The sequence below is a fragment of the Anser cygnoides genome, chromosome 10 (assembly GCF_040182565.1).
Source record: "Anser cygnoides isolate HZ-2024a breed goose chromosome 10, Taihu_goose_T2T_genome, whole genome shotgun sequence".
Taxonomy (NCBI): Eukaryota; Metazoa; Chordata; class Aves; order Anseriformes; family Anatidae; genus Anser; species Anser cygnoides.
In genome coordinates, this window is record NC_089882.1 from 18,489,536 (window position 1) to 18,511,236 (window position 21,701).

The window sequence follows — 21,701 nt, forward strand, 5'->3', positions numbered from 1 at the left end:
CATAAAGCATCCCAGAAGGATTCGTTTGCAGTCCCCGGGGTTTCAGCCGCTGGAAGGGGGGGACGCCTCCCTGGCAGGGTTTCGGCAGCAGGGGTTGTGCCGCGGGTTTTGTGGGTGCCCTGCGTGGCACCACGGCACGGAGGCAACATCGGTGGCCCCGCGAGCCACGAGCCCGCAAATTCTTCGTGGTGCAAAGCAGCTGCCCGTGCTGGCAGGAGCATTTTGGGGTCTGAAACGCTGAGTCAGGAGCCCCTTCCCTTTCCTCCCGGAGAAAGCTCCGTGGTTTCTCTCGTGCTGCTTTCTCCCCATCGTGCCCGCATTTACTGGGCTTGTCCCACCGCTGTCACGCAGTAAGCTGGACTTGGCAAGCACACGCTCGTTCCTCGAAGGAAAACGAACAGGAGCGTTGCTATTACTCATCAGTCAAAGACTTTCAGCTGGATTAATCCCTCGCTGGCTGATGTGGCGGTGGTGACCGTGGTGGATGCTGCCTGGCTGCAGGCCAGCACCGCTGCCCGTGGCCAGCACTGGGTCCCCTCTCGATGCCCAAGTGAGCAGCTTGGTGGGGTGTAAGGGCAGAAATTGGGAGGAAAAGTTCCCATGTGGGGGTTTTTCCATGCAGGGGCGTCTGCAAAGGGAAGGAGAAGCTATGGCAGGGCTCATTCTGGCGATGTGTGACTGCAGCGAGCTCACCGTGCACTGCTTTGAGTCACAGCACTGCGGTGTGAAAGCTGCTGATGTGTCGCCCGCATCTGCAATAGGGCCGGGCAGACACTATCAGCCCCATCAGCCGGGGGGGCTGCAGGGATAGAGGAGAACAGAGCGACGCTGGGAAGCCTTGCTCCGTTGCTTGTCAAATGCTATATTTAGTGACGGGTTGGAATAACCTCGGTGGTTTTTGGTGAGGCTGATCTGTGAGCCGCAACAACACTAATGCTTGCCCGGGTCATGCTAATAAAGTCAATTAGCGTTGAATAAACTCTGCTGAGGGATGAGGTCCCGGCGCTGCCTTGCCCTGTAGACGAAAGCGCCTGCAGCTTCATGCTGCTGCGTTTGCAAGCTCACCATTCATGGGGCGCACAGATCCTGCCTCCCCTCTTCCACAGCATCCTGCAAAAGTCGGCATCTGGGCTGAAAGTTGCCTTGCAGGGCTGCTGTTCAGGAAAGGCTTAAGAAAATCTCAAGTGGTTGATATTAGAGATCGCAAAGCCTTCTGCTATCCCCAAAACCAAAGCCTTTCCCGTTCAGGCAGCTCACTGGGTGAACCAACCCTTCAGGGGGGCAGCCAAAATAGAGCAATAGAGCTGCAGCGCGCACAAGGCTAAAAACGCCCCGGTGGGGATGTGCTCGGGTTCAGACTGCCACTGCTCGTCGGACCCCTTCTCTCTGTTGGCACCCGACCCGTGGAAGCGCCTTTTGGCACAGGTCGGTCCGGCCAGGGCCGCTGCCTGCCAAAGGGAGGGGGCTCGGCGGGCTGGGTTTTGCAGCCTGGTGCCTGCAGCCCGCAGAGGAATTGTTTTGAATGGCCCTGGAGAATTCAGCCGCGATAATGGGCTAAAGCCGAGGGGAGGAAAGCATTAGGCGGCCCTCGGGTGGCAGCATCCAGGGAGCAAAATGAATTAGCACCGGTGTTCATCTGAGAGGAGCGGGGGGAGGCGGCTGGCAGAGATAACATCTTTCATTAGATCGGTGGATAAGGGCTGGAAGAAAAGCAGCCAAGCGCTTGGGTGCAACACCGTGGAATTAGGATGGGTGGCGGGGGGGAGCCGGGGGTGGTCTGAAACAGGTCTGGCGTTTAATGGCGAAGCATGAGTCAGCCCCTTTCCTTTAAACCTGCTAAAAGCGTTCACGTTACAGACAAATCTCTGGGTTTCCTTAGCGCAAGGGTGCTGAGCCTTGGGAGCTGGGTTCCTGACGGGCGATGTCCCCGTCCCCACTGCAGGAGGGTGCGTGGAAGGGGTGCGGGTGCCAGCAGACCTCCTAAACGGGAAGGCTGGAAGGATGCTTGCTGTTAATTTGGATCTTGATTCAGATAGCAGAAGTGTTTTCCATATTACCCAGGCACCCATCTGTCACAGTGATGAGCCCTGCACAGTGCTTGTCAGCAAATAAATGAAATATTCTTGGGAGATTCGCTGCGTTTAATGCTGGGAGACGAGACCCGGCTTGTAGGATAGTTACACCTCGCGCTGCTTATCTGATTTTGTACAGGCGTCGTGCCGGTATTTTAATATCCATCGCTTCGACTGTGTAAAATAATACCGGGGAGCACAAATAACAGGGCAGAGCCCTGGAGCTGAGGAAGCAGGAGGGGTCTGTGTGGGGCTGAAGCCACTGCTGTGCCTCTGCCGGGGCGCTTGGGGCGCAGGTCTGGGTGCTGCGGGGCGGCTGGCATCTGCTGGCGTGGCGGCGCTGGAGCTCGCCGGCTCCATCATTAAAACAAACCCTGCCGGCGCCGGGGGATTCAGCATTTAATTAACTTGCCAGGCGGTGATGTTGACCAAAATGATGCAGGAAGGCTTCTATTGTCGTTAATTACAGTTTTGTCATTGCCCATTAGTGGATTAAAACAATTGCTGGGTGCCGGCCCGTTAGGGCTTGGCGAACGCGGCTTTGGCCACCTGCCAGCGGGTGCCAGCCCGGGGAGGGGACCGCGCGCGTGTCCCCTGGGCAGGGGCCTCGGGCACCGCGCCGCAGTACTGCAGCGCCCTGCTGCTGGCCCTGCGCCCTCCGAAGCGATTATGAGTGCTGTGAAAATTAGCCCCTCGCCTCTTGAGGCTGATGAGCTGCAGTACGTGGGGCTGTTGTGACAGTGCCCGGTTTCAGCTTCCCCCGAGGCCCTGCTGGTTGGGGCAGCTGTGCCCCGCTGTGGCTCCAGCCTGGGACCTGCAGCATCCCCAGGCACCAAGACGGATGCCCAAGTGCCTCTGCCCCGTGCCGTCCCCGTGCACCTCCCCGCAATTCTGGGGTTGGGAAGTGTCAAGCACTAAGCCCAGCCCGATGGTTGTTACCGTCACGGGGTCTGGGTAACCTTCTGTGGATTTATGAGCACATCAGCTGCTCGTCGCACGGTGGTGTCTTGTGCATCTGGCTGAGCCGCGTTGGCCGTGGTGGCTGGGAGGTGCCCGTGGCCCTGTGCCAGGGACTGCAGAGGTCTCTGGGATCCCAGAACCAAGGAAGGGCCAGAAGGAGATGGCGCAAAGCGAACTGTGCCTGGCACCGGCGTCCCTGGGGCCCAGCCTCACAGCGAGTGAAGGCTGAGGGCCGGCATGCGACCTCCCCCAATTCTGCCTCCTCCCTGTGCACGAGCCTTCCTGCTCGCCATCAAAGGCGAGTGGCGTTTCAAGGCGCGACTTCCACCATCTTTTTGGCAGGGCTATTTTTAACAGAGATCGTTCCCTTCTCCGGTTCCCACTGTGGCTCCACAAAGAGCCCCGTCACGTCTGCTGGAGCGGGATGGCGAGGGGGGAGCTGCCTCGGCCGGGACGGCTGCTGCAGGGAGCGCGCTTCCAGCCAGCCCTCCTGCGCTCCCCGCAGCCAGGATCACCCCACGCTCACCTGGTCCTCCGGTTCGCCCCAAAAGGGCTGAAGCGGCCGTGCCCAGCCCCTCATGCAGAGCTGCGTGGCCAGCACGGGCTGGGCAGGATGGGCATCACGCGCGTGGGCGCTGTCCCAGGTGGGCCGATCGCCTCCAGCATCCTCGGGAGCCAGCTGGCAGCGGGCACGGCACCGCGGGCAGGAGCCAGGCCCGGCTGTCCCCGGCACAGCCACGTCCTCCCCTCTGCGCCGTGCCTCCCCTCGCGGGGAGCTCTGCCAGGGGGAGACGGTATTCCTGAAAGACAAATGGAAGGCCGGGCGTTTCCGTGCGGAAGGGGTTCGATTTGTGGCAGACAATTACATTTTCTTCCACCGCCTGAAATAATTACACGGCAGAGTGTGGCAAGGAGATCTGATTCGGAGGCAAAGTGATGAGAGCCAGTTCTGAAACAAAAGGAGACAAATGCAATCAGTAAGATACAACAGGCTGCACTTGCCCCTTAATTAGACTTTCTCTTTGATTAAGCAGTAATTAAATATTACCATGCTGTAAGCTTTTTTTTTTAAGGCCCTCCTTTTTTTTTATGGCCCTCCAAAGCCCCAGGGTATCTTGAAGATGCTCCTATGAAGAGCAGGCAGCAGAGCAGGGGCTGCCGCGGGGTCAGGAGGGTGGCAGGGCTCAGCCCACCAGACCCTTCCTCGCAGAAGAAGACCTCCTGCGCCCGAGCGTGGGCTGGAAGGCTGCAGCTGGGCCAGGCGAGCGCTGCGGAGGTGACAGCGAGCCCAGAAGCGTGCGTGGGAAGCCCACTCCGAGTCCCCGGGCGCTGCAAGCTGCAGAGCAGCCGTCACGTTCCCTCTGTGGGACACAGCCAGCTTGCAGCCCCCCGCGCAGCGTCGTTCCCAGGCTGCTCCGGCCGACGAGCACCTCTCCGGCAGCCTGGCAGCTCCTCTCCGGCCGCTCCTCCTGCAGCTCGGCCGCCGTGAAGCAACGGCTCGACGCAAAGGCGGAGCGGGAAGGAATGACTTTGAGCACTTGGCTGTTCGCAGAACGAAAAAAGAAAAAAAGATTTTAAATGATGAAACATCAGAAGTAAAGCAAATGTCAGGGCCCTATTCCTGGACATTCCTGTGTGGGTAAAAATAGTCCTTTCCCAACTCAGAGGGGGAGAGTGCTTCTGATCTATTAGTGCAGGGCTCCTGCCTCCTCCCTGTAGGCTTTCTGCCACTTACAGCCCCAGCTGCAAGCTGCTTTTTCCAGGTCATAAAATGACGGCTCTTGCTGAGAGCTTCACTAGACGAGATTGTCTTGTTCTTTTCCGCACAGCGTGTACTTTGGGTAATATCTTTGGGAAGTTTTTTATGTGCTCATGTACCCAGTATTTTCTGATAACCTAGAAAAATGATCCTTCAGCATTATGATTATGCTATTAAACCTCCGTTCCTCTATCGTAGCAAGGAAAACAAATCAGAGCAAGAGAGAAGCTGCATGGGACCCACCAGCGGCACGGTCACTCGGGTGGTGGCAGCGTCAGCTGGGATGTTGGCCGCCACGATGCCGCGGTGACGGGCACGCGTGGAGGGGGCTGCAGGAGCCAGCAGCGCGACGCACTGCCCTCCTGGCCGAGAGCAGGGAGCAGAGGGAGCCTGGGCACAGCCCCGCGGCAGGAGGGAGCAGTGCCGGCGGCGAGGCAGGGCGAAGCCACCAGCGCTGGCACCGCTGGAGGTGAAGCAGAGGGCTGCAGAGAAAAACGGGGTGGGGGCAGCACCTGCTCCTCTGGGCTCGTCCCCAGCAGGCTGTGGCAGTGAGGGTTTGCCTGGCTGGGGGACCCAGACTTTTCCTCCTGAATTGTGCTGGGTGGTCCTTCCCCACGCTGAGTGCGCTGCTTTGGATGCGCGATGCATTGCTTTCAGTGCCCAGCGCGCTGCTTTGGATGCGCGATGCATTCCTCCGATGTGTGTCAGCCACTTAGCAGCCCAGAAAGCAGCAGCCTCCTCATTGCCGCGGGACTTTTCGGCTGCTTTTACGCGAGGAGCCGGCAGGGCTGGGCATCCCCAGCCTGTGGGCAGCAAACCTGGAGCCAAAGGCAGGGTCAGACTGGGTTTGTTCCCCCTTGGAGAGATGCTGAAGGTGCTTTGGTGTAGTCAGTGCGAAATCTAGTCCTTACCATTAACGCTGAGGACAACAAAGAGATTGCAAATAAAGGGAGAATGATTTGCATGTTGCCAAGAAGTGCAATGACTTTTCACTCTCAGTCTAGATGGGAGAAAGAGGATTTCTCCCTGGTTTCCAGTGCTTAGCAAGGCTCAACCCCCTGGCATGTTGACTGTGCTGAAAGTCCTTGGTCGTGCTGAGGTCGGGGCAGCAGAGGGGTTGGAAATCCTGTCATCGCTGGCGTTCAGCAGGGCGTCCATCTCCACCGAGCCCCGGAGAAAGGGACACCCTGTCGGCGCGAGGCTCCCCGGTCGTTAACGGAGCTCTTCCTTTCCGTGCCTTGCAGAAAAACGAATGGCTGTGTCTGAACTGCCAAACGCAGCGGCTGCTGGAAGGGAGCCTGGCGGACCCTGCCCCGATGCCGATGCCTGCACCGAAGCAACCTGCGAGTGGCTCCCCCCGCCACCAGCCGCCGGCAGCCGTCCCGCGGGCACCGGCACCCCCCGAGCCGGCAGCGCCCCCCGACCGCCAGCCCTCGCCCGCCAGGAGCCTGCGGGCGCCCGAACAGAGCCCGGCCCCCAGCCCTGCCCCGGAGAAGAAGCCCCCGGCGCCAGCAGAGGAGAAGCCGCTGCCCAAAGCTGCCCCAGAGCCTTCCCCAGCACCCAAAGGGAAGAGCATCAGCACAAAACCGGAGGGGGAGAGCAAGGTGGGACGGGCGCCTCCCGAGGCACAGAGGGCGAAGGAGCAGGAGGTAAGCGCCCTGCCCCTGTGCTCTGTCCTCCCCGCAGCCGCTTTGTGCCAGGTCAGAACACAGAGCCTGCTGTCAGACCCTCTTGTCTCCCGCTTAGGTGCTTCAGAAAAACGGTGAGGCCAGAACAAAACGGTTTCCAAATTTCCAAGCTGCTGTGGAATTTCGCACGCTGTATAGCAGTGTGCGATAGGTGCCTTCGTTTTAGGATGATTACATTAATTGGTGCGTAACGCGACAATTCAGGCACTCCTCAGCCCATTGATTTTGAAGGGCAGTTGAATGTGTCGTTAAATGAAAAGCTCCTTTCAAAACATTTCCAGCTTGTGTTGCAGAAAACGACATTTTCAAGCTCCTCAATCCTTTTTTTTTTTTTTTCCTCTTTAATTGAATACTCTTTGGGGAAAAGCTTGGCTGCACTGGGATGCTTTTCCCTAAGGAGCCATCACTGAAACTGCCTTCACAATGTCCCCCACGGGCAGGGGGCTGGCTGCCCCCTGCCATCACAGCCCTTGGGGAAGAGGCTCCTCGCCCCACTGATGCTTTGTAAATCCCCTGGGATCCGTGGGGCCTCCTGCTCGTGGAGTCTCGGGTGCTTTCCCCGCTCCCTGGCACAGCGCTGAGTCTCGCCCCAGCGCTGCTTAACTGTGCCGTCAATTAAAACGTCACATTTATTTCTGCTGGCATCTAACGAGGATCCCGGGGACTGCCTTGTTTCTCTAGGCTGCTTTGCAGGGCCGTCAATCAGGGAAATTAAATTTCATTCGAAGCCTGCCGGCCCCAGCACTGCTGCCAGCGAGGCCGCTGTCCCGCAGGGTCGTGCCAGCCGGGCCGGGCAGCGCGCCCCGGAACAGCCTCTGGCTCCTGCCCTGAGCCCCGGAGCAGTTACGGTGCTCCCACTGCTGCCAGAGGCAAAGCCCTCCCCTTCCCCGGGGATGGGCCCGTGGCCATAAATATCCCATCTGAGCTCAGCCACCACTGGGTCTTTAACACAAACCAAAGAATATCACCGTAGCCAGCCTTCTGGTGTTTCCTACCGGGTGGGGTGGGGGACGGGAAGGTTCCCAGGGCCCCCTCCCACTTGGGGCACTCGTGGGGTCTAACGCTGCTCTCCTTCTCACCTGTAGGATGGGGGCAAGCCTTACCCCCCGGACCTGTCCCGCAGCCCCCAGAGCCTGAGCGACACCGGCTACTCCTCGGACGGCATCTCCAGCTCGCAGAGCGAGATCACGGGGCTGGTGCAGCAGGAGGAGGAGAAGCTGAGCGGCACGGGGCTGGCGGGGCAGAGCCCCCCGAGCCCCTCCGAGCTCACCAAGCTGGAGAGCAGCATGAGGCCATTGCTGGAGGCTCGGGGGGCCCCAGCAGAGCCCAGCAAGGGCTCGGAGCAGCGGGAGGAGCAGCGACAGCGGCAGCGGCCCCGGTACCTCTCCATCACCCCCGAAGCCTTTGACTCGGACGAGGAGCTGGAGGATATCCTGGAGGAAGACGAGGACTCGCTGGAGTGGGAGAACCAGAGGGAGCAGCGGGAGAGCATGGAGTCTTCGGATGAGTTCGGCAGCAAGCTGCGGCACGACTACGTGGAGGACAGCAGCGAGGGGGGCTTCTCCCCGGTGCCCACCCACCCCAAGGGCCGGGAGGAGGTGAGCGACGAGGAGTTCATGCGGAGGCAGATCCTGGAGATGAGTGCAGAGGAGGACAACCTCGAGGAGGAGGAGGAAGAGGGGGGCTATGGGCGCACCAAGTACAGCGCCTCTAAAGCCGACGCAGAGAAGAGCAAAGAGCCCCCCTTGGCCAAGAGGCACCTGCCGCACGGCCCCAGCAGCCTGTACAAGGAGGAGAGGAAGGAGCTGGAGGCAGCAGAGGGCGACGACATGAGCACGTCCCAAGGGGGCCTGCGGCGCTTCAAGACCATCGAGCTGAACAGCACGACCGGCTACGGCAGGGAGATGGAAATGAGCCAGGATGCGGACACCAGCCTGGAGCGGGAGCCAGAGCTGGAGATGGAGAGCCTGACGGGCTCACCCGAGGAGCGCTCCCGCGGCGAGTACTCTTCCACCCTGCCGGCCACCACGCCCAGCTACACCTCGGGCACCTCGCCCACTTCCATCTCCTCCCTGGAGGAGGACAGTGACAGCAGCCCCAGCCGGCGGCAGCGGCTGGAGGAGGTGAAGCAGCAGAGGAAGGCTCGGCACCGCTCGCACGGCCCTTTGCTGCCCACCATCGAGGACTCATCGGAGGAGGAGGAGCTGCGTGAGGAAGAGGAGCTGCTGCGGGAGCAGGAGAAGATGCGGGAGGTGGAGCAGCAGCGCATCCGGAGCACGGCACGCAAGACCAAGCGTGACAAGGAGGAGCTGAGGGCGCAGCGGAGGAGGGAGCGCTCCAAAACTCCCCCCAGCAACCTGTCCCCCATCGAGGACGCCTCCCCCACTGAGGAGCTGCGGCAGGCAGCGGAGATGGAGGAGCTGCACCGCTCCTCCTGCTCTGAGTACTCGCCCTCCATCGACTCGGAGGCTGAGAGCTTTGACGCCGTGGCCTCCAAGCTGTACAAGTCGGGCAGCGAGTACAACCTGCCCACCTTCATGTCGCTGTACTCCCCCACCGAGAAGGCGGAGAGCGGCCCCAGCCAGCCCGCCAGCAAGCCCCTCAAGAGCGCTGAGGAAGCCTACGAGGAGATGATGAGGAAGGCAGAGATGATGCAGAAGCAGCAGATCCAGCAGGCCCAGCAGGGCATTTCCTATGGCAGCACCTACCAGCAGGTGGGGTACCGCGGCACCGAGGGGCAGAACGGCTTCGAGTACCAGTACGCGGATGAGTACGGGTATGAGGGCAGCCCCGCGCACCCCTCGCAGCCCGACTATCCGGGCACCCTGTCGAAGCCGGGTGCGGTGTACGAGGAGATCCTGCAGACCTCGCAGAGCATCGCCAGAATGCACCAGTCCTCCTCGTTTGACCTGGCTCTGGAGCAGGGAGGCAAAAAGAAAGGGCAGGAAGAAGCGTACCAGGAAAAGCACTTTCTGAACGCTGAGAGCGCGTATGCTGAGCTGATGAAGCAGAACGGGGGTCCCCTCACCCCTGGGACCAGCCCCACGCAGCTTTCTGCTCCTGTCTCCTTTTCTGCCTCCGAGGGCAGCAAGGCCGTTCCCGATGTCCAGGTCACGCAGCATTTTGCAAAAGAAGGACAGGACCGCGCCAAGCTCCAGAGCGCCCCAGCAGCGCCCAGCCCAGGTCCCAAGCCCCTGACAGCGCCTTACGCCTACAGCAAAGGTACCAGCGCAGTCACAACAGCGGCAGCCGGCCTCGCCAGCACAGCACAGATCTACAGCTCTCCAGAGGCCACAGCTTCACCCGCCAGGAGCTACGGCCCGGTGAAGAGCTCCATCAGCTATGGCTCACAGACGGAGGATGTCTCCCGAAGCAAGGCAGCGGTTGAGACCAGTGTGCAAATGGCCAGGGAGAAGCTCCAAGCGGTGAGCGACAGCAAGCCCCCACCGGCCAAGACGTACCCATTCTTCAAAAGCTCCAGCCCCCCGCTCTCACCAACGTCTCCTACTCAGAGTCCCACCCGTGCTGTCCCCAGGGCAGCCGTGCCTCCTGGCCCCACCACCAAGTCCACTGCCGAGTTCTCCACGCAGACGCAAAGCCCCCTCCTTGCCTATGACATCCCCGCCACCACTGGCACCTCTGCCTCTTCCCCCATGGTGGCCCAAGGGACGCAGACGCCACACCGGGCAGGCTCGCCTCGCCTGGCCCGGCAGCAGTCCTCGCAGGACGCGCCCTTCATGCTGATCACGCTGGCGGCCGACGCAGCCAGCCAAACCAAGCCGCCAAGCTCCTCTGCGTCCCCCACCTCGTCTCCCACCAGGACGAGCCGGCAACTGATTCCACACGGGTACGGCCAGGAGCCGGAGCAACCGCCGGGTGCATACGTCCGGGCGCAGCACGGGAAGGAGCAAGCCCAGAAGGTGCCTGTGACTTCAGGCGCCGACAGCATCGCAGGGCTGTACGGCTGGGGAGCGCTCCCGGCGGAGAACATCTCGCTGTGCCGCATCTCCTCCATCCCCGGCACCTCCCGGGTCGAGCCGGGGCCCAAGGTGCCGAGTGGTAGTGCCGTGGACTTGCGAACAGCTCTGAAGTCCGCCCCCATCATCATAACAGACCAAGGCATGGATCTCACCTCCTTGGCCACCGAGGCCAGGAAGTACTGCCTGACCTTGGACCAGATCCCAAGCCGGCAGTCCACGGCCATCCAGCCCCTGATCATCAACCTCAACGCCCAGGAGCAGCCCCATGCCATCATTGCAGCCTCCAGCACTGCCGGCCTCGCCATCGCCTCCCCGATGCTCATCTCCCAGCCCAAGCAGCCCGTGGTCTACGGAGACCCTTTCCAGAGCCGGATGGACTTTGGGCAGGGGACCGGCAGCCCGGTGTGCTTGGCGCAGGTGAAGCAGGTAGAGCAGGGCGTGCAGACGGGCGCTGTTAGAGTCAGCGGGGCAGCTGGCCCCGCGCCTGCTGGCAAGCCCGAGCCGGCTGCTCCTCCCCAGGCAAAGTTCTCGAGGTACAGTTTGCCCAGCCAAATGGTGAAGAAGGATGTGCTCATCACGCAGACCAGTATCGCGCAGAGCGTCAGCGGCCTCCCTCAGCCGTTCCCCCAGGAGCAGGGCTCGGAGCTGTACCGGGCAGTGCCAGTGGAGCTGAAGACCCAGAGCCCTCTCCTTGCCCTGGGAGGGAAGAAGTCCCAAGTGATGATGGTGCAGGTGGAGGACATGGCAGGCGGCCCGGTAACCAAAGTGCTGAAGGAAGAGCCCCCAGCCAATGTGCTGGACCTCACGGGTGTGAAGGCGGAGAGCCAGGTGGCCTGCTGTGACGTGGTCTACAAGTTCCCCTTCGGCAGCAGCTGCACTGGTGCTTTCAACCCCACTTCCAAGATGCCGGAGAAGAAGGCTGGGGATGCGGTCCCCAGCAGGAAGGCTGGTGGGCCCCTCTATGGCAGCAGGGAGCCGGAGCTGCCGGAGACCTTCCCGTACCGGGAGCAGCCGGCGCCTGCTCTCTACGAGGAGCAAAAGTTTTACCCCACCGGCACCTTTGGGAGGCTCTACTCCTCCATGTCAGACACCAACCTGTCCGAAATCGGGATGAACTACTACCCCCCAAAGGGGGACCAGCCCTTCCCTGCCAGTGAGGCTGCCGTGGACTTGAGCACCATGAAGCATTCCTACAGCGTCGGCTTTGCCGAGGCGGGGTACCTGGGCCAGGGGCTGCAGTACGGCTCCTTCTCCGACCTGCGCCAGCCCACAGAGCTGCTGGGCCACCCACTCCCCATGAGGAGGTACAGCTCGGCCTCCAACATCTACTCCGATTACCGCTACTCACCCCGAGGGGACCTGGCCAGCTTCCAGGAGTCCAGCCTGGCCCACTACAGCGCCACGACTGCGCGCGAGATCAGCCGCATGTGCGCCGCGCTCAACTCCATGGACCAGTACGGGGGCCGGCATGCCAATGGCCCCGACGTGCTGCCCTACGGCCCCAGCAGCGGCAGCGGGGGGCTGGCAGCTCAGCCGGGGGGTGCCGTGGCCCCAAAACCCGGCGGGATGTTCAACCCTAATGTCCCCGAGGCACGGCAGGGCTTTGGCAGCCTGGCACAGTACAACGTGCCCGGCATGCGCCTGGGCGCCATCAGGCAAATGTTCCCGTCCTCCGCCACCGTGCGGGCAGCCGACGGCATGATCTACTCCACCATCAACACTCCCATCGCCTCCACGCTGCCCATCACCACCCAGCCAGCCTCTGTGCTGCGACCCATGCTGCGCGGGCTGTACCGACCCTACGGCCCGGCCGGCGTGGCCGCCGTCCCGCTGGCCAGCCTGGCCAGGGTGCCCGTCATCACCCCCCGCGTCCCACTGGCACCGCAGAGCCTCTACCGCTACCCGGCCCCCAGCCGCCTCCCGGCCGCCTCGCTGATGGAGACGCCCGTCTACCTGGGCAAGCCGGCCAGTGCCACGGCAGGCACTGGCCCCACCGCCAAAGCCCCCGCCGGCCCCGCTGCTGGCTTGCAGAGAGCAGAGGCCTCGGGGGCTGCCCCCCGCGCCGAGGGGCCGGCAGTGGGCGCCAAGGAGGGCGGGCAGGCAGCCCCCTCGTCCAAGCCACCCTTGGAGGGGATGCAGCGGGAGGAGCGGGAGCGGGAGGAGGAGCGGCAGCGCAAGCAGCAGGAGCATGTGCTGCAGCTGGAGCGGGAGCGCGTGGAGCTGGAGAAGCTGCGGCAGCTGCGGCTGCAGGAGGAGCTGGAGCGGGAGCGCGCCGAGCTGCAGCGGCACCGGGAGAAGGAACAGCTGCTGGTGCAGCGGGAGCTGCAGGAGCTGCAGTGCATCAAGCAGCAGGTGCTGCAGCAGCAGCAGGAGGAGCGGCACGCGCAGCTGGCGCTGCAGCGGGAGCAGCTGGCCCAGCAGCGCCTCCAGCTCGAGCACATCCACCAGCTGCAGCACCAGCTGCAGCAGCAGCTGGAGGAGCAGAAAAGGCAGAAGAGCACCTTCCCCAGCACTGCCGAGCCTGCCGCCCGCCCACCCGAGGGACCCGCTGAGGCACCGCGGGGCCCAGCGCACAACGGGCAGGGGTGGCCCCCACCCGGCCAGGCGCTGCCTGGGGGGCCGGAGGGTGCTGCCGGCCCCCGCTACCCTGCGCCACAGAGGCCTCTCAGCAGCTCAGCCTCGGACATGTCGCTACAAGCCGAGGAGCCCTGGGAGCCTGGCCGGGGCATCAAGAAAAGGAACTCGATGCCACGGCTGCGGGACGCCTACGAGAAGGAGGCGGCGAGGAAGACGGCAGACAGCAGCGTGCAGACGGACGAGGAGGACGGCGAGGAGCGGTACCTGCTGTCACGGCGGCGGCGGTCGCGGCGCAGCACTGACTGCAGCGTGCAGACGGACGAGGAGGACAGCGGGGAGTGGGAGCAGCCCGTGCGGCGCCGGCGCTCCCGGCCATCGCGGCACGCTGAGGCCAGCGCCGAGGGCAAGGCGGACGGCGCCGCACGCTGCACGGCCAGCATCGGCATCCAGACCATCAGCGACTGCTCTGTGCAGACGGAGCCCGACCAGCTCCTCCGTGTCTCTCCCTCCATCCACATCACCACCCACGACCCCCGCGTGGAGATCGTCAAGTACATCTCGGCCCCGGAGAAGACGCAGCGGGGCGAGAGCCTCGCCTGCCAGACGGAGCCCGAGCCGCCCCCCCAGCCCGGCATCGTGGTGCCCCAGCTCACGGTGCCCACCACCATCACCCCTTACTCCACCAACATGCAGATGGTGAGCACAGGCCCCCTGGACCCCCATGCTGTCCGGCAGCAGACCCTGGGCAAGTTTGAGAAGAAGAAGCCAGACCCCCTGGAAATCGGGTACCAGTCCCATCTGCCAGCCGATTCCCTCTCCCAGCTGGTGACCCGCCAGCCGCCCCGCTCTCCCCAGGTCCTCTACTCCCCCGTGTCCCCCCTGTCCCCGCACCGCCTCCTGGAGTCCTCCTTCGCCACCAGCGAGCGGCTTAACAAGGCTCACGTCCCGCCGCAGAAGCACTTCGCTGACTCGGCCCAGCGCCAGCAGACGCTGCCGCGCCCCATCAAGACCATGCAGCGCTCGCTGTCCGACCCCAAGCCCATCAGCCCCACCTCGGAGGAGGCCGGCAAGGACAGGTTCTCCCTCTACCAGCACCCGCTGCTCCCAGGCACCCAGGTACATGCACACGGGGTCTTGCTCGGGCACCTGCCCCGAGGGTTCCTCTGCTGACAGCACGGTGTCCCTGTGCGTCGCACGCACCCGCGTCCCCTCTTGGTGGACGTCTCTCCTCACTGGGGACAGGTGTGTCCCCGCTCCGCATCCTCCTCCTGGGTGTGCCCGACCACGCTGACCCGAGCTGAACCTTTTCTGATGACATTTCAGCACTGTCAGGAGAAGAGGGGCAGCGCTGGGCACGCAGCCGCCTGACACGCTCTCGGTCTGCAATAAATAGACTTTCCCTAGGAGACCAGCTCCAGGAGGCACCTCAGGCCATTTCAGTTTCATTAGTGCTGCAGCAATTAATATTTTAAAAGGTTGGCTCCCTGCAGCAGCTGATGGCAGCCCGTGTGCGTGGACACGTGGCTCCAAGCCGAGCCGCAGGAGGTTCCTCCAGGTCTGTGGGTACTCAGGGGGGCCGTGGAGCTCCGTGGGTGGCACAGCTTGTCCATGGAGAGACGGATGGGAGCTGCCACCCCACAGGCAAGCCTGGGTTTTCAGTTGCCCCAGCTGCGTCCCCTTCCTCTCCCGAAAAGCAGGCACAACATGCAGCTCAGTTTTGGGTTGCAGCAGCTCTCGCTCCCATCTGCAACCAGCCCCATTTCACAAGTGGGGAAACCAGGGCACAACCTGGCAAAGCCCTTCCTTACTGCAGCAGTGTAGGGGAAGAGCAGGCAAGGGATGGGCTGCCCGGTGTCCCCAGACACGAGCTGCCCCGCCTGGGGTGCAGCAGGGAAACGCAGCCCTCGGAGAGCCCCTGGCTCAGCGGGCCCCGTGCAGCCACTCTCCTGCCACATTTCCAAGCCCTGCTGTGAGGCGCAGGGATCTTCGCAGCGCTCGGCGGTGCTCCTCTGCTGGAGCGCCCACGGCCAGCCTCGCGCTTGGCTCACTGCCACTCCTGGTAATTATTCATAGAAAGTGCCCTGCCTGTTACTTCCATCCTATTTATTACAGTTTTACGTAAACGCCGCTTTCTCGGGGCGTGAGGGAATGCGTGCGGGGCCTTTGTCCGGTCTGCACAGCCACACTGGCAGCGCTGCCTTGCCCCAGGGGGCTGGGCGACCGCCACCCGCGCTGCTGATGGGTTTCCCTTGCCTTTGCAGGTGGGTGGGCTGCAGTCGAGCCCGCTGGCGCGCAAGGTGAAGCGCACGCTGCCCAGCCCGCCGCCCGAGGAGCCCCACGTGCCCCTGGGCAGCCCGGCCACCCCCCAGCTCTACCTGGGCAGCCTGGCCCCCAAGGCCCCCCCCGGGGCACCGGTCACCAAGGCCAGCCTGCTGAAGGAGCTGGACCGTGACCTGAAGCTGGTGGAGCACGAGTCCACGAAGCTGCGGAAGAAGCAGGCAGAGCTGGACGAGGAGGAGAAGGAGATCGACGCCAAGCTGAAGTACCTGGAGCTGGGCATCACGCAGCGCAAGGAGTCGCTGCTGAAGGACCGGGGGACGCGGGACCACCCCTACCTGCGTGGCCTGGCCGACCGCCGCGACTACCTGTCAGACAGCGAGCTGCACAGCCTGCGCCTCGCCGCCTATGACAGTGCCAGCCTGCGCCCCGCGCCCGCCGGCCAGTACCCCGACTTTGCTGCCGCCTCCTACAGCGCCTACCCCTACCCGGCCCCGCCGGGGCCCCCCGCCTTCCAGCCCACGCACCCGCAGCCCCCCCAGTTCCCCGCTGCCAGCACCGCACAGGACAGCTTGCAGGCTGCCCCGTTGCCTGCCTTCGCCTCACCCGGCGCCTTCCCGGCCCCCGGGGCCGCATACACGGAGCTGGGCACGCCGGCCCAGCCAGGCTTCCGGCCCCAAAACCCCTACCAAGCCCAGGGCGCCTTCGCTGGCACAGCCGGTGTGCCTGCAGCGCAGCCCGCGCTCTTCCAGAGCCCGTCAGACACGCACCAGAAGCCACGGCAGACCTCGCTGGCTGAGCTGGAGCAGAAGATCCCCACCAACTACGAGGTCATCGGCGCTGCCACCAGCTCCTCCGCCGTCCCCGACGCCGCCTTCAGCGCCGCAGCAGTGAGCAGCGGCTACGAGCAGTACAAGGCACCCGAGGCCCGTCCAGCTGAGAGAGCTGGAGTCACGCAGGGCCCGTCAGCCAGCTTCTCCTCTGAATCCCTCTACACCAGCCTGGAGCAGAACATCCCCCGTAACTACGTGATGATCGAGGACATCAGCGAACTCACCAAGGAGAGCCCACCGGTGGATGGGCAGAAAGCGGAGCCGGTGGGCACGGGCGCCAACGGCCGCCACGGCAAAGAGAAGAGCGAGCTGGGGGATGCCGAGGGCTCCGGCCGGCCCTGCTGCTATGCCAAAGCGGAGGAGGAGTCCGAGGAGGATGTTTATGACCACCACGGCCCCGAGCATCGCGTGAAGAACAGCTACCACCGGGGCGTGGAGAGCAACGGCAGGGTGTCGGGGAGCTCTGCGGGCTCCTACTACTACGGGGATGGTGAGTACCGGCACTCCTCGCGAGCGGACAAGCATGGCTCCGGCGTGGCACTGCCAAAGCATTCGTCCAAGAACCTGGCACCCGCCGTCGTCTCCTCTAAGCGCAGCAAGCACAGGAAGCAGGGCATGGAGCAGAAGATCTCCAAGTTCTCTCCCATAGAAGAAGCCAAAGACGTGGAGTCAGACCTGGCCTCCTACGCTGTGACAACGTCGGTCAGCAGCAGCAATGTGGCCTCCAGGGCCAAGAAGCTGCAGGACGAGATTACCTATGGCCTCAAGAAGAATGTCTACGAGCAGCAGAAGTACTATGGCGTGTCCAGCCGGGACCTGGTAGACGAGGAGGAGCGGGTCTACTCTGCTGGCAGCAGAACTCGCTCCTCTGGCTATGGGCTGGAGAAGTCCTCCGGCCGTGACACAGTCAGCCGGAGCAAGTCCTACGAGCGGGAGGGCGCAGAGAGGTCCCAGAAGGGCAGCTCCAAACCCTCGTCCCTCAGCATGAGCCAGAGCCGGGGACGGGCTCCGGTCCGCACTCAGCCCTCGGAGGAGGAGAGCCCCATCAGCCCCCTGGGGAAGTCAGTGGGGGGGTCACGTTCGGCGGGGGGCCCTGGCCCACAGTCATCGGGGGACCCCTGCTCCCAGTTCTGCTCCAGCCACTCGTTGCCTGATGTGCAAGAGCACATCAAAGATGTGCCAAGGAACCACTCGTACAAGCACGAGGAGGGCTACGGCATGGACGATTCCCATTGCGTTGTCTCGGACAGCGAAGGTAACAGCTACCCATGGTGGTGAGCACCCAGAGCATGGCGCTTCCCCGGGGCATGCTCGTCTGCAGAGACACTCTCACGGCCTCAGTTTGCTTGACACGTGCCTTCCTCCCCCCTTTCCAGTCCTTGTCCGGGTGTTTGATGTTCGCCGGTGCTGCCCGGTGCGTGCGCGGTGCCCCATCCCGTCCCTGCCGGCGCGGGCTGTCCCCTGTGTGTGTCACGAGCTGCTTGCCTTCTCCTGCCTCATTGCATGGCTTCAGCCCGGGCTGCGTTCCCACCTGCGGAGCGAGAGATTGACTGTGGTTTGTTTTTGGTTTCTGAAGCCTATCATTTGGGTCAGGAGGAGACAGACTGGTTTGATAAGCCCAGGGAGGTGCGGTCAGAGCGGGTAAGGCACTACGGCGGCCACTCTTCCTCGCAGAAGAGACCCCCGGCTAAGCACACCTACCACGACTATGATGAGCTGCCCGACGAGGACCCGTGGCAGCACGACGACTACCCCCAGCACCGTGAGCACCGGCACCACGGCGAGTACGGGCGCCACGCTGCCTCCTCCCGCCACGACGAGCAGCCGCGCCGCTCGGCCAAGCAGCACCCGCGGGAGCCCGGCCGCCACGAGCCCCGCAGCCACGCGCCGCCAACCACCACCAAGAAGGCGCAGCAGCCCGAGCCCCGCGCCCCAGCACCGTATGGCCCCAACGCCTCCGAGTACGCCCCGCCGTCACGCCCCGCCGCGCACCACCACGGTGCCGAGCCCCAGAAGACGCCGAAGACGCCGCAGCCGCACGGGACGCCCACCCCGGCGCAGAAGCCAGAGGCACCAGCACCCGCACAGCAGCCGGCGGGCAGGCAGCCGCAGGCTGGGCAGCAGGCAGCGCGGCAGCAGCCGGCAGCGAGGCAGGCTGCCCAGCCGGCGGGCTCGGCACAGCCCAGGACACAGGGACCCGCCTCGTCCCGGCCACCACAGCAGCAGCCAGGGACAGGCCAGGCTGCGGGGAAGGCACCGGCCACGCTGCACGCGCAGCCGGGTGGGCACCCAGGGCCACAGGTGAGTATGGGCACGGCTGGGTCTGCTGCAAGCCCCTGCTGCAGCCAGGGAGCTAGCAGGGGAAGGGCTGGGGACCCATATGGGGAGCCATAATCCATGCACGTGCCACCCCAGACGGCACACTTTGGGAGGGTGCACATCCCTGCGCCCCTGCCTCTTCTGGGGCTGTGGGGCCACTTTTCCCGCAGCATTTTGCGTTTTTTCCCCGGGGAGCAGTACACGGGCATTGCCACAGCAAGCCCTGGATCACGTCCCACCCGGGCTACCCTACAGGATGCTCTGCTCTGCTGTCCCGGCTGGGAGGTGAGAGCTGAAAGGCATTTTCTGCCTCACAGCAGAAAGTGGAGCAGACAGACGCGTCCAAACCCGCGGTGAAGGTGCCGCAGCAGCTGGGGAGAGCGCCCACGGCTCAGCCCCCAGGAGCAGCAGGTCAGTGCGCCCGGCGGCACAGGGCTGGCCCCGTGCTGGCTGCCTGGCCCCCCCACGGGGTCAGCCACATGGGGCCTTTCCCTGCTAACGGCAGCCTCCTTTGTCCCCCAGCAGACAGCAAGGTTGGGCCGAGGGCAGCCGGGACCCGTGGCCCCGCCAGCACAGGCACAGGGCAGCCTGGGGTGGAAGGAGAGAGCGTTTTCTCCAAAATCCTGCCGGGAGGGGCAGCAGAACAAGCAGGCAAACTGACTGAAGGTAAGGGTGCACCCCGCAGACGGTGACGCACTGAGACGGGGTCAGGCACCGCAGGGGTGGCCGGGAGCCTCCATCGGGATGCGCTGCTCCCGACGGCTGGGGATGCGCAAGCATCACAGTCCGATGACTTTGGTTTGGGGTCTGCGGGCATGGGATGCATCAGGATGCTTCCGTCCTCACGCTTCTCCGGCTTCCCCGCAGCGGTGTCAGCTTTTGGCAAGAAATTCACTTCGTTCTGGTGAGAACGGCACAAGGTGAGTTCAGCGGCGCCGATGCCGCGCCCCGGTGTGTCCCTGCCCTGCCGTGCCCTGACGCCCTCCCGCCGCAGGAGCTGGGGAAGCGAGTGGAGATCGAGTCGTTGCAGCGGAAAAACCTATGAAGAAGCCAGCGGACTCAGCACGCGGCGCCAGACTCTGGGTATAACGGTGAGTCCCCCCTCGGTGCCGTTCCCAGCTCCGCACCAGGAGCGGCTCCAGCTGCTCCCCCAGCAGCCCTTCGTGGCGTGGTGCCCCCGTCACCTTCTGTCGCGCAGCCGCCCAGCCGGATGGCAGCATCCCCTCCCCGTGGGGACGTGGCTGCGCGCGGGCTGACCCCTTTCCCTCTGTCTCTCACCAGCTTTTGAAAGCAGGGTGACACCCTGGGTGCTGGACGTCACGCAGCAGACGGCGGCGAGCAGCTCCGGCGCGGCACGCGTAGGGGGGACCCCCCCCATGCCGAGGGGCTGTGCCGGGACCCACGGCCCTTTCTCAAGATTATACGCAGAGTTGCTTCCTCCGAACCCCAGCTCTGGCATCTTCATAGGTTTTTCCCCTCCGCGCGAGCCGAGGGCCACCTTTCCGTCCCCTCTGTCCTGCCGGCCCCTTGGCCCCCCTGCACTGCAGCCTGCTCCCCCCCCGGGGAGTCGGCGCGCCCCGTTAGGACCTAACACTGTTTCACTACCGAAATACGAGGCCATAGGACTCTGACAGGCAGCGCAGATGCGGGCTGGCCTTTGCCGACACCGGGCGCTGCCCTGAAGCCATTCAAAGCATTCAAAGGGCCACGCTTGCCCTCGCCACGCAGCCGGCGCGCCCCGCTGCCGGGCACCCCTTTTCTTTGAAGAACAGCCTTAATCATCCCACTTTGATTTCTGTGTATACCTCATCTGCACCGGGGGGGGGCAGGGGGCATCGTCGGGGGGGGGGGGAGGGGACGGGCTTTTTTTTTTTCCCATTTTTTTGTTTCTTTGGGTTCATTTCATTGATTTTTTATTTGACTTTGTACCAAATCCTCTTCCCTCTTTGCTTTGTGCGATGAGTTAGCACATGGGCTGTTGTTTGTAGAAGCAATAGAGTGCAGGAGGCCACAAAAGAGCACAATCCACGGAACAAGATCAGGAGAGCTTCGCCTCCGCCAATATCCTTCCTCTTACTGTGCAATTCAAGTCCTTCTTAAGCCATTACGCGGGGGCCCGCTCGGACCGGCGGAGGGGCCGGGGGGCCGCGCTCACCCCGCCAGCAGGAGATGTCCGTGGCGTGCCCGGCCGCTCCGGTCCTCGCCCCCACGTCCCGCTGCCCCCCGCACGCTGGCAGCGCCCCGGTGCCCGGCGCGGGCGGCAGCGCCCTGCGCGCCCCGTCCCATGTTCTATGCAACGAAATAACACGACTCCGGAACGAGACCTGTCGATAGCTGATAGCTCCAACGTCGCGTGCAAGGGTGTCATTGCAAACCGGGTACCTCCTCTCTCGACCACCTGTGCGTATCAAGCTCCAGTTCGTGGCATGTTCGACCCGCCGAGGGCCACGCTGCCAAAGGGTCGCCGTAGCGCCCGTGACCGTCCGTCCTGTTGTAGAGCATGGCTTGCTGCTTCTCTGCACGGTCCCACCCGCGTCCCAGTGCTTGCTGTTCTTTGCCTGGACTCTTTTTTTGTTGTGTTTTTTTTTTTTTTTTAATTATTATTTAAAGCTATTATTCTTACTCCTTCTCCATCGGTTCATCGCCGTATCGGATGCAGAGGACCTGGCCGCCGTAGGGGCCGGGGGGAGACGCCCGTGGGCGCCGTGGGACGGGGACCCGCGGTTCCCCCAGCCCCACGCGGGTACCCCGCGGGTGCCCCCCGCCGCCCCGCAGCTCCCCCCGCTCCGGCGCTGTAAATACGTGTACAGTGTGTAACCGGCACGCGGGACCCCCGCACCCCCCCGGACCCCCCGGACCCCCCCCGCCCAGCACACCGCCGGCTGGCCGCCCGCGGCTGGGGGGCCCGGGGGGGCTCCGGGGGCTGCCGTGCCCCGCGAGGCGCGTGCCCCCCCCGGCCGCTGTGACGGTGTGCGTGTGTGCCGTGCCCTGTGAGACCCGTCGTGACCCCCCCCGTGCCGCCGCCGTGTCGTGACCGCGTACCACGAGTCGCCCCCTCCCCCCCCACACCCCCCCCCCAGGTGTTTCTGTGGGAACGGAATAAAACAACAAGGACCTGGTCTGAACCCGCGCCCGGCTCCGCCTCGTGCCTGCCCCGGGGACACCCGGCCATGGGGGGGGGGGGGGGGCGTTGGGGCCGGTCCCCCCCGCACCGCACCGCCCCCGCCGCCCGCCAG

At 64.0% G+C, this 21,701-nt stretch overlaps 1 protein-coding gene and 1 long non-coding RNA gene across 7 annotated transcripts in view; one reads left to right on the plus strand and one right to left on the minus strand.

The window, feature by feature from the left end:
* BSN (bassoon presynaptic cytomatrix protein) overlaps nucleotides 1–21,532 on the plus strand; it is a 75,123-nt gene extending 53,591 nt beyond the window's left edge. For 3 of the 6 annotated variants that reach the window (XM_067003288.1, XM_048054389.2, XM_048054398.2), the window contains 9 exons: nucleotides 6,036–6,440; nucleotides 7,565–14,152; nucleotides 15,298–17,401; nucleotides 17,723–18,447; nucleotides 18,783–18,876; nucleotides 18,988–19,131; nucleotides 19,333–19,385; nucleotides 19,460–19,556; nucleotides 19,747–21,532. In XM_067003288.1, the coding sequence (XP_066859389.1) occupies nucleotides 6,036–6,440; nucleotides 7,565–14,152; nucleotides 15,298–17,401; nucleotides 17,723–18,447; nucleotides 18,783–18,876; nucleotides 18,988–19,131; nucleotides 19,333–19,373 (10,101 nt within the window). In that variant the 3' untranslated portion in view covers nucleotides 19,374–19,385; nucleotides 19,460–19,556; nucleotides 19,747–21,532. The remainder of the gene's footprint in view (nucleotides 1–6,035; nucleotides 6,441–7,564; nucleotides 14,153–15,297; nucleotides 17,402–17,722; nucleotides 18,448–18,782; nucleotides 18,877–18,987; nucleotides 19,132–19,332; nucleotides 19,386–19,459; nucleotides 19,557–19,746) is intronic. The other 3 variants (XM_067003289.1, XM_067003290.1, XM_067003291.1) reach the window with 3 other exon arrangements.
* LOC136791621 (uncharacterized) lies at nucleotides 1,661–21,642 on the minus strand. Its single transcript, XR_010833980.1, has 3 exons — nucleotides 21,581–21,642; nucleotides 16,371–17,677; nucleotides 1,661–3,981 (listed from the first exon to the last, which is right to left on the minus strand). It is a non-coding gene; the product is annotated as an uncharacterized lncRNA (long non-coding RNA).
* Between the last annotated feature and the right edge of the window lie 59 nt (nucleotides 21,643–21,701).